Below are 14,744 nucleotides of genomic sequence, written 5' to 3' on the forward strand. Positions count from 1 at the left end.
CAGGCTAGGTCGGAAGCAAGGAACACTGTAGATGCAGTTTGAGGATTAAAAGAGCGAAGCTCTCCCCTGTCATCCGAACAGTAGAAAACCAAAGGCTTCTATTGATGTTCGGAGAATTAAGGGATGTGCACAGAATGACAGAATTGTTGCGGCACAGTAAAATATGTGTTATTTCTTTCCCATCCAAACATTCACAGCTGTCCTTGTTCAATTGTAATTTTAACATGCAGATGAAGGCTTCAAATAAGCAGACAACTGGCAAGTTTGCCTTCTGCAGGCAGCTGCACCACATACCCGAGTTCAGGCCAGTGCTCACCATCACAGTAGCCCCACCATCCATATCTTACTGAGGCCCCACTGAGATGTATTGGTAGGATGGTGGTCACGCTGGAGGAAACAACACCTGGGTCACCACTCCTGAAATCTTGAAGAGATTTGCACAGATCGGTATTCCTGTGCACGCACATGTTACACCTTATCAAGTGCAGGACAAAATGAGAGCTTGGATTGAAAAGGAACACAAGAAATTCATCTGCCTCCTTGGGGAGTATGGTGCAAAAGTGACAAAGCAACTTCATTTTGATTATCTGTAGATAATCAATTCCAGGTGCTTCAAACGTTCAAAGCTGCTTTGGATCCATAGTGATGGAATTATTCCACGATGCTCAGTTTCAACTGTTCCTAGTGAAGTAGAACAGGAAAATGATAAGCTCACCACCATCCAGATCTTACTGAGGCCCCACTACACCTCCTGAACTGCTTTCTGCTCACCTGGATAAGAGCCAATAGAAAGGCAGTGAGGTACGGAGCCTGTATCATCTATGACAGAATTGATCTGTGTATGAATTGCAGTGATCCATCTGGTCAGCCTCCATCTCTGATCCTCAAAGGCAATGCTGAGCCTTCTACCTGGCCTCTGTCTAAACAGGACAACCCCACTCCACCCCTTCAAGGTGAAGGGCATCCTGGAGGTTCACAGATGATTGTTCCTTTCATTCACATGTGACTGTGCATAGAGACATGGGGTATTGACCAAGATAATAACAGCCATATGTGAGAAACCTTCCTCGGTCACTATTCAGCTTGTATCCATTACCCTCGAGACAATTGCCTTGGCATCATAAAAAGGCTTAAACATAGGACCTTTTCAGCCAAGACCATTTACCTAGGAGGATGAATGTTTAGAGTCGGACGTTTGCTGCTGTCCGCCACTCAGCATCCTATCTGGCTGCATCACAGCCAGGTATGGCTACTGCTCAGTCCAAGACAACAAGAAACTTCAGAGAGTCGTGAACACAGCCCACTCCATCACACAAACCTGCCTCCCATCCATTGACTCTATCCACACCTCCCGCTGCCTGGGGAAAGCGGGCAGCATATCAACGACCCCTCCTACCCAGCTTACTCACTCGTCCAACTTCTCCCATCGGGCAGGTCTGAGAACACGCACTAACAGACTCAAAAACAGCTTCTTCCTCGCTGTTACTGGACTCCTAAACAACTCTCTTATGGACTGACCTGATTAATGCTACACTCCAGTATGCTTCACCCAATGCCGGTGTCTCTGTACTTACACTGTGAAAAATGAAATGAAAATCGCTTATTGTCACAAGTAGGCTTCAATGAAGTTACTGTGAAAAGCCCCTAGTCGCCACATTCCGGCGCCTGTCCGGGGAGGCTGGTACGGGAATCGAACCGTGCTGCTGGCCTGCTTGGTCTGCTTTATAAGCCAGCGATTTAGCCTTGTGAGCTAAACCAGCCCCTATAAAATGAAGTTACTGTGAAAAGCCCCTAGTCGCCACATTCCGGCGCCTGTCCGGGGAGGCTGGTACGGGAATCGAACCGTGCTGCTAGCCTGCTTGGTGTGCTTTAAAAGCCAGTGATTTAGCTGAGTGAGCTAAACCAGCCCCTAAAATGAACATCGCTTATTGTCATGAGTGGGCTTCAATGAAGTTACTGTGAAAAGCCCCTAGCCGCCACATTCCGGCGCCTGTTCGGGGAGGCTGGTACGGGAATCAAACCCGCGCTGCTGGCCTGCTTTCAAAGCCAGCGATTTAGCCCAGTGTGCTAAACCAGCCCCTGTGTACCCTGTGTTGCCCTATTATGTATTTTCTTTTCATGTACTAAATGATCTGTTTGAGCTGCTTGCAGAAAAATACTCGTACATGGGACAATAAACAAATCCAATCCAATTCAATCCATGAGGCACGAGGCCAGGCAGTGGCGATGGTGTAGTGGTATTGTCACTGGACTAGTAAACCAGAGACCCAGACCCAGAGTAATGCTCTGGGGACCCAGGTTCAAATCCCACCATGGCGGATGGTGAAATTTAAATTTAATAAAAATCTGGAATTAAGAAAGCCTAATGATTACCATGAAACTGATGCAGAAAAAATCCATCTGGTTCACTAATGTCCTTCAGGGAAGGAAATCTGCCGTCCTTACCTAGTCTGGCCTACATGTGACGCCAGATCTACAACAATGTGGTTGAATCTTAACTGCCCCTTCAAGGGCAATTAGGGATGGTGCAATAAACGTTGGCACAGCCTGCTTGATGTTCATGTTTGATGAACGAGTATAAAAATAATCTACCTCCCTGCCTCCATCATTGCCTCTGACAGCAGCAGATGCCAATCAGCAAAGAATGTACGGCAGTTCCAGACCTGGTGGGTTCTCGCAGAAATTTGATCTATTAATTAGAGAGCAGTTTTATTGGAAGGTTTATTGGAAGGTGTAACCTTGAGAGGAGAACACAATTGAGCCTAGTTCGCCATGGAATGGACTAATAAGTAATAGGGTGCCCCTTTACTCAGCTTACAAAATTAGGCATTAACTGCTCCTAATGGAGAGACCTTTCCCATATTCCCATTGCGATGACAATTGCAGCAAACAATGGTCTGTTTGAGGTTGTGCGGTTGTTTGAAGGCGAGTAGTGGGGGTGTGGGGATGGTCTTGGCAAGACATTCGTCTTCATCGATGACGTGTTGAAGGCTGCGAAGAAGATGTCGTAGTTTCTCCGCTCCGGGGAAGTACTGGACGACGAAGGTTACTCTGTTGGTTGTGTCCTGTGTCTGTTTTCTCAGGAGATGGGTGCATTTTTTTGCTGTGCTGCCTTCTTACCAAGCCCAGGACAATCTGGCTTTCTTCGCCAGACAGCCCTCTCTCCCCCCCCCCCCCCCCCCCCCCGCCCCCCCGATACTGCCTCCCCCTGTCCAGCCTCCACTCCAACCTTCCCCACTGATCCTGACTCCCCTGTCCATCCTCCACTCCAACCTTCCCCACTGATCCTGACTCCCCTATCCGGCCTCCACTCCACCCTGCCCCACTGATCCTGACTCCCCTGTCCAGCCCCGCTCCACCCTGCCCCACTGATCCTAACTCCCCTGTCCAGCCTCGCTCCATCCTACCCCACTGATCCTGACTAACCTGTCCAGCCACGCTCCACCCTGCCCCACTGATCCTGACTCCCCTGTCCATCCTCCACACCAACCTTCCCCACTGATCCTGACTCCCCTGTCCAGCCCCGCTCCACCCTGCCCCACTGATCCTGACTCCCCTGTCCAGCCTCCACTCCAAACTTCCCCACTGATCCTGACTCCCCTGTCCAGCCTCCACTCCAACCTACCCCACTGATCCTGACTAACCTGTCCAGCCCAGCTCCACCCTGCCCCACTGATCCTGACTCTCCTGTCCAGCCTCCACTGCACCCTGCCCCACTAATCCTAACTCCCCTGTCCAGCCTCGCTCCATCCTACCCCACTGATCCTGACTCCCCTGTCCAGCCTCCACTCCAACCTTCCCCACTGATCCTGACTCCCCTGTCCAGCCTCCACTCCACACTTCCCCACTGATCCTGACTCCCCTGTCCAACCCCGCTCCACCCTGCCCCACTGATCCTGACTCCCCTGTCAGCCCCACTCCACCTTCCCCCACTGATCCTGACTCCCCTGTCCAGCCTCCACTGCACCCTGCCCCACTGATCCTGACTCCCCTGTCCAGCCTCCACTCCAACCTTCCCCACTGATCCTGACTCCCCTGTCCAGCCTCCACTCCAAACTTCCCCACTGATCCTGACTCCCCTGTCCAGCCTCCACTGCACCCTGCCCCACTGATCCTGACTCCCCTGTCCAGCCCCGCTCCACCTTCCCCACTGATCCTGACTCCCCTGTCCAGCCCTGCTCCACCCTGCCCCACTGATCCTGACTCCCCTGTCCAGCCTCCACTCCAACCTTCCCACTGATCCTGACTCCCCTGTCCAGCCTCCACTCCAACCTTCACCACTGATCCTGACTCCCCTGTCCAGCCCCGCTCCACCCTGCCCCACTGATCCTGACTCCCCTGTCCAGCCTCGCTCCACCCTGCCCCACTGATCCTGACTCCCCTGTCCAGCCCCACTCCACCCTGCCCCACTGATCCTGACTCCCCTGTCCAGCCTCGCTCCTCCCTGCCCCACTGATCCTGACTCCCCTGTCCAGCCTCCACTCCAACCTTCCCACTGATCCTGACTCCCCTGTCCAGCCCCGCTCCATCCTTCCCCACTGATCCTGACTCCCCTGCCCAGCCTCCACTCCACCTTCCCCACTGATCCTGACTCCCCTGCCCAGCCTCCACTCCACCTTCCCCACTGATCCTGACTCCCCTGTCCAGCCTCGCTCCACCCTGCCCCACTGATCCTGACTCCCCTGTCCATCCTCTGCCCCTCTGATCCTTACTCCCCCTGTCCAGCCCTGGTACAGCTTGGGCGTCTGCCTCCCGATTCAATCAAAAGGCTGATATTTCTGAGCAGTTCACAAGATGGTTAAATGTGTGGCTACTCATTTCAAAAGCCGTGAAATAAGTCAACTTCACAAACTTCTCTGCAATTCCAAACATAAACGTTTAAAATTCTCGCTGGGGAGAACTTTCTGTGGATGGGGAATTCAATTCTGGCAAGTTGGCCTTTTAAGGAGCATGCATGAAATGCAAAGGCAAAACAGTTAATCGGGAGTCATGGAATGGCTTTAAAGTCCCCAGAACTTAATTGCAAAAGTTCATCCAGCATTGAAAAACTGATTTTTGGCTTCCCGCCAAATCAGGGTTTCCCCAGTAACCCAATTTTCCCGCTGCAGTTGGGTCGGGAATATTCCGGCATGGTGACTATTTAGAATAAGCTACTAAGCAAAGGGGTTGGAGTTAAAATATATCATATTTAAAATATAATAGGATGCCATTATCACAAAGCTAATATATTCAAGACAGCTGTCTGACCTTTTCTCATACTTAACTTCCGTATTTAGTAAAGATAAAACCGACAAATTGCTTGCGAAAGATAAAGGGCTGAATTCTCCAGCCATTGGGATTATCTGGTCCCTCAGGCAGCGCCGCCCATGGGTTTCCCAGCGCCGTGGGGTGGTTTCCCAATGGGCTGGGAATTCCTACTGACATTGGAGGCACCAGAGACTACCACTGCCAGTGAACAGTGGGCGGCCAAGAAACACACAACTGGGAGTCTGGAGGATCTCACCCAAAGAAAACGTAGGTGAGCTTTCCAACTGTTATAACCTTAGAGATCAATGAAATTTGGCCCAGTGAAGCTTACTGTACATAGTGTAAATCCACCTTAAAAAAAGTGTTATTTTCTCCTTTTGTCATTTGACATTTATGAAAGGACTGCGAATGTACTTCTGTATTACAGTTAGAACGAACATTTTTCTACTTGAATAAAACTCTGACATTTTGTTGTGTGATTGCCTGCAGGACCTTTTTAAATCTTTCTTCATACCGTCATAAATCCATCCAGCAAACCCGAGCCTGGTTTGGGGGGTGCCTGTAATCTTTCCATTGACCACTTTTCGATTATAGAGGCGACTTGGCTGTTATCAGTGTTGAGAATCTGGAATCCCGTCATGTTGACACCGCTGTAGCGATAAGGCTCCAAGTCCAAGGCAAAGATGTCCTGCAATAAATTATCTGGTGTCAAGCAAAGTTGTTGTATATCCTGAATCAAGGATCTTCAAAAGCTTTGTGCAGGATAGGATTCTAGTCAAGGGGATGCTGACCATTACGACCTCCCTATCCACAAGTGCCTCTTTAACTAAAACCGGTATAAGCTATGAGGCTGGATTCTCCGCTGTCGGGATACTCCGTTGTGCCAGAGGCTCACACGCGCCCGGGGATTTCCCAATGGCGTGGGGCTGCCGAAAGGGAACCCCATTGGCCGGCTGGCAGGATAGAGAATCCCGCCCATGATATCTTGTGTATATTATTATAATCTGATACAGTGTTTCAGTGTCACAAACAATTAATTCAGTGTTAAATCTGACACTGTTCCAGTATGAGGGGTGCAACATTCATTACAATGCAAATGTCAAATCTGGGGAAAAAGCCCTCAGTTGCACACTTTGGATGAAGCTGTGCTATTTCTAGAAATCTTAAGGAAGGAGCAAACACAGCCAGGATCAAAAGAGTAGGGCAGCAGATGAGGTATAGTTATGTGACATATGGGTTTTAAAAGCCTGTAGATTCTGGGAGGAAGGTAATGCAGAGGCAGGTAAGAAATTTCACAATTTTGGTCTGTTAAAGAAGAATCACAGAATTGTTACGGTTTAGAAAGAGGCCATTTGCCCATCATGTCTGTACCGGCTCTCCAAACGAGAATCATGACTTTGTGCCATTCCCCTGCCTTTTCCCCAAACCCCTGCACATTGTTTCTATTCAAGTAAGCATCTAATGCCCTCTTGAATACATTGCATTGAATGAGTTGCATATGGACAATGCAAGCATTGCCCCCCCCCCCCCCCCCTCATGAGCCAAGCAGGTTGAGTTTAACTCAACCTACAGCATAAGAGACGGAAACAATGTTACTCAGACTCGAGAAAATCTAATGCATTAAATTGGGGAATTGACGGACAATGAGGTACAAACAAGCTTGCTGTTCATCCGTGAAAATCATCCTCACACATCGTAAAATAATAATAAATGGTTCAATTGCTTACCAAGGTGGTGAAAATGTAATGATAATATTCAGTCATCATTCCCATCGACAAAGCCTGAAAAAGAAATGAATGGGCAGGTCAAGCTGCAGAGTTACCTACATAATTACAAGAAATGTCCTGTACAATGCACCGGAGATTAAATTTTACGACTTGAATAGAATTAAAACACATCACGTTAAACATAACAGCAGGTTGGTCAGTCAGGTGCTAAATGCAGTGAAAGTGTGATTTGTATTCAGTCACGAAGATATTCCATATCATTAAGGAGTGAGTCTGACTATCAGGGTCCCTGATGCAGCTACAGATAATAAGGTTTAAAAAGTGCAATTGAGAAATTGCATGCAAAGCGCAATGATATTACACTGGTTAGGTTAAGTTGCAAGTCACTGTTAAAATTTGTGTCCATAATCCCACATATAAAATCTTCGCCTGAAACAGTGGAATCAGGCAGCTTAATAAAATGCAATTATTTCTCTTTCTATCTTTCCATTTAAAAGAATTCCTTGATATATTTAAGATTGGTCAGCTGGTGCAGTTACATTACTACAGCTGAAAATGGGTTTATCAGAACAAAAGAAGCATTTTTTATAAAGGTGACCACTCGATCAAAAGTATCTGCATATCCTTTGGGGATTTTTTTTTCCCCATGTTGAAAGGACAAGATCGCTGAAGTGTGCCAAAGGAATGATTGCATCTCTGTTCATGCTGACTCCCATTCGTCACATGAGCTATCATTGTATTTATTGCGAGGTATGTCACTAACAGACTGGTTTGCATGCTCTCTCTGTCCAATGATCATAGAATCATGGAAGCCCAACAGTACAAAAGGAGGCCATTCAGCCCATCAGGTCTGCACCAACCTCTGAAAGAGCACCGTACCTGGGCACAATTCCCCATCCTATCCCCGTAACCCCACCTCGGGACAATTTAGCGCATCCAATCCACCTAACCTGCACATTTTACAACTGTGGGAAAAAAAACCAGAGCACGCTGGGAAAACCCACGCAGACACCGGGAGAATGTGTAAACTCCACACAGACAGTCGGCCGGAGATCGGAATCGAACCCGGGTCTCTGTGAGGCAGCAGTGCTAACCACCGTTCCATCGTGATGCAGAATGAGATGGTCTTGCGTAGGATGTCACCAGTGTGGAGACCACTTGCTCCTTACAATCAAAATAACGGAGATGAAAAGACAAAAGAGCGGTACTGGGAATCTGAAACAAAAGCAGAAACTGCTGGAACTTTGCATTGCAAATCTTGGAGAATGTGTCAAATTCCCAAAATTTAAGCGCCCTTTCTTTTTCAAACGTTGATAATCTTTTGTGCATTTCCAGCATTCGTATGCAGAAAAAGAAGTGCAGAGAAAATGTTATTGATTTCCCTTTTCTCCAGTATATGTGCCGTGACCAACCACATTTGGCTGGAGCGAGAAGTCTTCAGAATATAAAATAAACACACAAGTGCAGGAAATATTCAGCAGGTCCGTAGAACAGATCAGATTCAATGCAAACCACTCTGTTTCTCTTTCCACAGATGCTGGCAGGTCTGATGTCTATTTTTAGTTCAAAAGTCGTGGGTCGTGGGGTGGCACAGTGGTTAGCACTGCTGACTTACTGTGCCAGGGACACAGGTTCAATCCCGGCATTGGGTGACTCTGCGGAGTTCTCCCATTGTCTGTGTGGTTTCCTCCGGGTACTCCGGTTTCCTCCCACAGTCCAACAATGTGCAGGTTAGGTGAACTGGCCATGATAAATTGTCCCTAAGTGTCCAAAGATGTGCAGTTGAGATGGATTGGCCATGAGAAATGCGGGGAGGGGGGGTTACGGGAATAGAGCAGGCGATGGGCCTAGTTAGTCTGCTCTTTCAGAGGGTCGGTGCAGACTCAATGGAATGAATAGCCTCCTTCTGTACTGTAAGGATTCTGTGGATTTTCAGCATTCGGAATATAAATCTCTGTTACACCACTTCATTTTTTCGCAGATGGAAAAGGATCAGATTTAGTCAACTTAATTTAAGCTTAAGAAAACCTTTCAGTCAGTTCCTCCCATGCATATAATTTTAAAATCAACAGAAATTTTAAAAACATTAAAGTTAATAATAAAATGTTGTAGCTGCTTGCTAAGTGATATTGAGGTGATGCTACAATGAGACTCACATTTTGGCCAGGGTTTTCGATCCTGGCCAAGTCAATGGGCTTTTGGCAGACTTGCGGCATCCTCCATGGGGAAAACCGTCGTGGTGGGGATGGAAAATCCCACCCATTTGGAACTCACTTTGCTGCGAAGTAAAAGCGAATCTGAAGATCTAGGGGTACGATTTAACACCCAAAAAGCAGAGTCCCATTTTGACCACGTTTAGCGGGGCGCTGGACTCTTTTATTTTACCTTAGTGAGGAACACCCTGGTGAGGCCGCTCTTAACCTAATTTCCTGCACTGATGAGCTTGTTTTTACATACTACCCCGATCTTGCAACCACACCCCTCTGACTCCCCACCGCAGCCTCCCTACCCATTTCCCCAATGTACCTGCAAGGGGGTCCCCGAGCCTCCCTCACCCTACCTCATAAGGCAGGGAACTCCTGGGCCTGATCCCTAGCATGAGCAACCTGACATCCTAGCAGTACCACCCATGGGTGGCACTCCAGGGAGCCTGAGTGGCAGTGCCCAGGTGCTAGGGTACCAACCTGCCCAGAACTTGTCCACATTGGGTCTCTGATGTGTTGTTACGCCTGGTCCACATTTGTGTGGACCAGTGGTAAACGGCGCCATGGTGAGGTCTCCCAGGCACAAACATTCATTTCTGGGCCTTGCGAGCATCGGGCGCCAACATATTTAAGTGAACCCAACTGCTCACTTAAATATGTAAATCTGGATCCCGCCCAGTGCCATCCTCTGTGTTGTATCATAGAACATAGAACAGTACAGCACAGTACAGGCCCTTCAGCCCACGATGTTGTGCCGACCATTTACCCTAATCTAAGATCAACCTAACCTATTGCCCCTTCAATTTACTACTGTCCATGTGCCTGTCTAAGAGTCACTTAAATGTCCCTAATGACTCTGACTTCACTACCTCTGCAGGCAGTGCATTCCACATGCCCACCACTCTCTGTGTAAAGAACCTACCTCTGACATCTCCCATATACCTTCCTCCAATCACTTAAAAATTATGTCCCCTCTTGACAGCCATTTCCATCCTGGGAAAAAGTCTCTGGCTATCCACTCTATCCATGCCTCTCATCACCTTGTGCACCATTATCAGGTCACCTCTCTGCCTTCTTAGCTCCAGTGAGAAAAGTCCTAGCTCCCTCAAACTTTCTTCATAAGACATGCTCTCCAGTCCAGGTAACATCCTGGTAAATATCCCCTGTACTCTCTCCAAAGCATCCACCTCCTTCCTATAATGGGGCGACCAGACCTGGACGCAATATTCCAAGCGTGGTCTAGCTAGGGTTTTATAAAGCTGCAGCAAAGCCTCGCGGCTCTTAAACTCAATCCCCCTGTTAATGAAAGCCAACACACCATACGCCTTCTGAACAACCCTATCAACCTGAGTGGCAACTTTGAGGGATCTATGTACGTGGACCCAAAGATCCCTCTGTTCCTCCACACTTCCAAGAATCCTACTTTTAACCCTGCATTGAGCATTCAAATTCGACACTCCAAAATGAATCACTTCATATTTATCTAGGTTGAACTCCATCTGCCACTTCTCAGCCCAGCTCTGCATCCTGTCAGTATCCTGTTGTAACCTGCAACAACCCTCAACACTATCTACAACTCCCCAAACCTTTGTGTCATCGGCAAACTTACTAACCCGCCCTTCCACTTCCTCATACAAGTCATTTATAAAAACCACAAAGTGCAGAGGTCCCAGAACAGATCCTTGCGGGATACCACTGGTCACCGACCTCCAGGCGGAATACTTTCCATCCACTAACACTCACTGTCTTCTTTCGGGCAGCCAATTCTGCATCCAGACAGCCACATTTCCCTGTATCCCATGCCTCCTAACTTTCTGAATGAGCCTACCATGGGGAACCTCATCAAATGCCTTACTGAAATCCATATACACCACATCCACTGCCCGACTTTCATCAATGTGTCTCGTTGCATCCTCAAAGAATTAACGAGAGGGCGAGATCCAGATCGCGATGTCTCGCGAGATCTCGTTAGATCTTGCGAGATGTTCCAAACGTCACAAATCTCGCTGGAGGCCTCTCATGATATTTAACAGCCCCGCCGTGTCACCAAGTCGGGCACAAAGAGGCCATTCGATCACGCCCTAGAACACAGGATGTTCCATAATCCGACAACTACAGAATCATAGCATGATACAGCACAGAGGGATGGCACTTACCCAATTGTGTTTATGTCAGGTAGCACCACTCCCCTGCTCTTTCTGACTTTGCTCTGCAAATTGCACCCTTCAAGCAGTTATTCAATTCCCATTGGAAAGTTGTTATTGAACCTGTTTCCTCCACTCCTGAGGCAGTGTATTCATTTCTTATCAACTCAGGCAATTAAAAGAAAACTATGCTAATCTCAACTTTGGTCTGTTTGCCAGTTTCACTAAATCTATGACCTCTGGTTACCCATTTTCAGCCAGCGGAAACAATCATTCCTTATTTATTCTATAAAAACCTTCACGATTGAGATTTCCCCTTAACCAACTCTTGTTGCAAGGAGTACAACTGGACCTTGTTCAGTCTCTCTATGTAAATGAAGCCCTGCATCCAGTGACAAAGTGCTGAACCAAAGCAAGTCACGTGACTGAATCGTGTGTGAACATTCACACTTCATTGCAGTGTTAATGTAAGCCTACTTGTGATAATAAAGATTCTCATTATTATTATCACACTGCTCTCATTATGTCTTTCTTTTTGCTGATGGTTGTAATCCAAATGAAACATTGGACTGGATTTTATGTAGTCCATCACGGCAGGAAAGTTGGCGGTCGGGCCTATTTAACCATGTGAGAAGCCGCCTGCCAGTCTCCTGGCAATAGAATAACCTCCTGTGAACAAGTTGGAGGCAGGGACGGGACCATGGGGGAAACACACCTTCCCATTTTTGTTAGGTATGCTATTATTCGGTAGGGTATTATTAGGTTAATTACTGAGCTAGTTGATACCAATTATTCCTGAGCCCACTGGAATTTAGCAGTGGCTCAGGGATTATGTGTGATTACATGTGCTTCCTGAAGGGAGAGATCGCTCTCTACAAAATGCTTTGGGCCTGATCAAAGGAACCAATGCCATCAGGTAGGGGGGTGATGCTGGAAACAAAGCCTTGCCCTTGTATCTAACACCCCTGGTCCCCCGTCCTCATGATTCCCAAGTCTGGAGTGTACTGGAATTCACTCCACTAACCAGGATGAGTGCAGCTCCAACAACACGAAAGAGGCTCAACAACATAAGAACTAGGAGCAGGAGTAGGCCATCTGGCCCCTCGAGCCTGCTCCGCCATTCAATGAGATCATGGCTGATCATTTGTAGATTCAGCTCCACTTTCCGGCCCGAACACCATAACCCTTAATCCCTTTATTCTTCAAAAAACTATCTATCTTTATCTTAAAAACATTTAATGAAGGAGCCTCAGGGCAGCACGGTGGCCTAGTGGTTAGCACAACCGCCTCACGGCGCTGAGGTCCCAGGTTCAATCCCGGCTCTGGGTCACTGTCCGTGTGGAGTTTGCACATTCTCCCCGTGTCTGCGTAGGTTTCGCCCCCACAACCCAAAAATGTGCAGAGTAGGTGGATTGGCCATGCTAAATTGCCCCTTAATTGGAAAAAATAATTGGGTAATCTAAATTTATAAAAAATAAAATAAAAAATGAAGGAGCCTCAACTGCTTCACTGGACAAGGAATTCCATAGATTCACAACCCTTTGGGTGAAGAAGTTCCTCCTAAACTCAGTCCTAAATCTACTTCCCCTTATTTTGAGGCTATGCCCCCTAGTTCTGCTTTCACCCGCCAGTGGAAACAACCTGCCCCCATCTATCCTATCTATTCTCTTCATAATTTTAAATGTTTCTATAAGATCCCCCCTCATCCTTCTAAATTCCAACGAGTACAGTCCCAGTCTACTCAACCTCTCCTCGTAATCCAACCCCTTCAGCTCTGGGATTAACCTAGTGAATTTCCTCTGCACACCCTCCAGTGCCAGTACATCCTTTCTCAAGTAAGGAGACCAAAACTGAACTCAATACTCCAGGTGTGGCCTCACTAATACCTTATACAATTGCAGCATAACCTCCCTAGTCTTAAATTCTACCCCTCTAGCAATTTAAGGACAAAATTCCATTTGCCTTCTTAATCCTGTTGCACCTGTAAACCAACTTTTTGCGACTCATGCACTAGCACACCCAGGTCTCTCTGCATAGCAGCATGTTTTAATATTTTATCATTTAAATAATAATCCCGTTTGCTGTTATAAAATGGATAACATCACATTTGTCAATATTGTATTCCATCTGCCAGACCCTAGCCCATTAACTTAACTTAACCAAATCCCTCTGCAGACTTCCAGTATCCTCTGCACTTATCGCTTTACCACTCATCTTAGTGTCATCTGCAAACCTGGATAACATTCAGTCCTCTTGTCTGCAACCTATCCACTGCCTTAAACATTAATTCCCACTAACACCAACACACAGTGGCAGCAGTGTGTAGCATTTGCATGATGCACTGGAGCAACTCACCAAACTTCTTTCAACAGTATCTTCCAAACCTGCGGCCTTTACCACCTAGAGAGACAAGAGCAGCAGATACATGGGAGCAACACCACCTGGAAGTTCCCTTCCAAGCCACTCTCTATTCTGACTTGGAAATATATCACCATTCCTTCTTGTCACTGGGTTAAAATCCTGGAACTCCTTCCCTCACAGCACTGAGAGTGTCCTTTGCCAGATGGACTGCAATGGTTCAAGAAGGCAGCTCACCACCACCTTATCTTGTCAGTATAGTCACATCTCTTTTGGAATAAAATAAAATGATTAAATCATTTGAAAATGCAATAGTTATGCTAATTTCTACTGAGGATAAAACAAAATTAAATATCTATCGAACCCGAAAGGAGATTATTAGGGTGGGATGGATATAATGAAATTGGTGCTTCCCTGCAATGAACAAAGGTTAGGAATTCCTTGAAGCTGCTTGTCAGCAGAATGATGGAACTTCTGTTATGCTCTCATTGGGATTTTATTTGGCTGCTTTTCTGACAGAAAATTAATTCTGGTCAATCAGTAATAGCCCCAAGGCATTTCTAGACAATATCTTCCTTTATCAGAGGAAGTCTAAAGTTAATGTAAATTTTTTTAAGGTATCAAAGTGTTTGGACGAGATATCTGGCTGTACATGCTGGCAGAATCGTCCGGTCCCACTGGTGGTGCATGGGGTTGATTCATTGAGAAATCCCATTGACAGCGTTGGGACCAGAAGATCCCACCACTGACTAGCGACGGGCCACCTCCCGCCCCGTGAAACATGCCACAGTGAGGCCAGAGAATCCCGTCCTTTGCTTAAGTGCTGTGAGCTTCAGGGTTAAGAGAAAGAAACACACAATGGTGAGCACTACAAACAAATGCCACCATCACCACTCCCCTCTTCCCCCAATCAGCCTGTCTCCCAAACAGTATTATTCCACCTAAAACTGACTGAAATGCTTCCAAGGGGCCTTATCCTTTATGTGTGCAAAAAAATTCAGCTGGACACAATCCATCGAAAAGATGATTTTCCTTTTTATTGCAGACATGCTCAATTTCTCAGA

At 47.0% G+C, this 14,744-nt stretch overlaps 1 protein-coding gene across 4 annotated transcripts in view; it reads right to left on the reverse strand.

Moving 5' to 3' along the window:
* LOC119967138 (glutamate receptor ionotropic, kainate 2) overlaps positions 1–14,744 on the reverse strand; it is a 587,375-nt gene that overhangs the window by 273,504 nt on the left and 299,127 nt on the right. For all 4 annotated transcript variants that reach the window (XM_038799270.1, XM_038799271.1, XM_038799268.1 and 1 more), the window contains exons 6-7: positions 6,975–7,028; positions 5,762–5,935 (exon numbers count right to left, since the gene is read on the reverse strand). In XM_038799270.1, the coding sequence (XP_038655198.1) occupies positions 5,762–5,935; positions 6,975–7,028 (228 nt within the window). The remainder of the gene's footprint in view (positions 1–5,761; positions 5,936–6,974; positions 7,029–14,744) is intronic.

This window comes from Scyliorhinus canicula, chromosome 6, assembly GCF_902713615.1.
Source record: "Scyliorhinus canicula chromosome 6, sScyCan1.1, whole genome shotgun sequence".
Taxonomy (NCBI): Eukaryota; Metazoa; Chordata; class Chondrichthyes; order Carcharhiniformes; family Scyliorhinidae; genus Scyliorhinus; species Scyliorhinus canicula.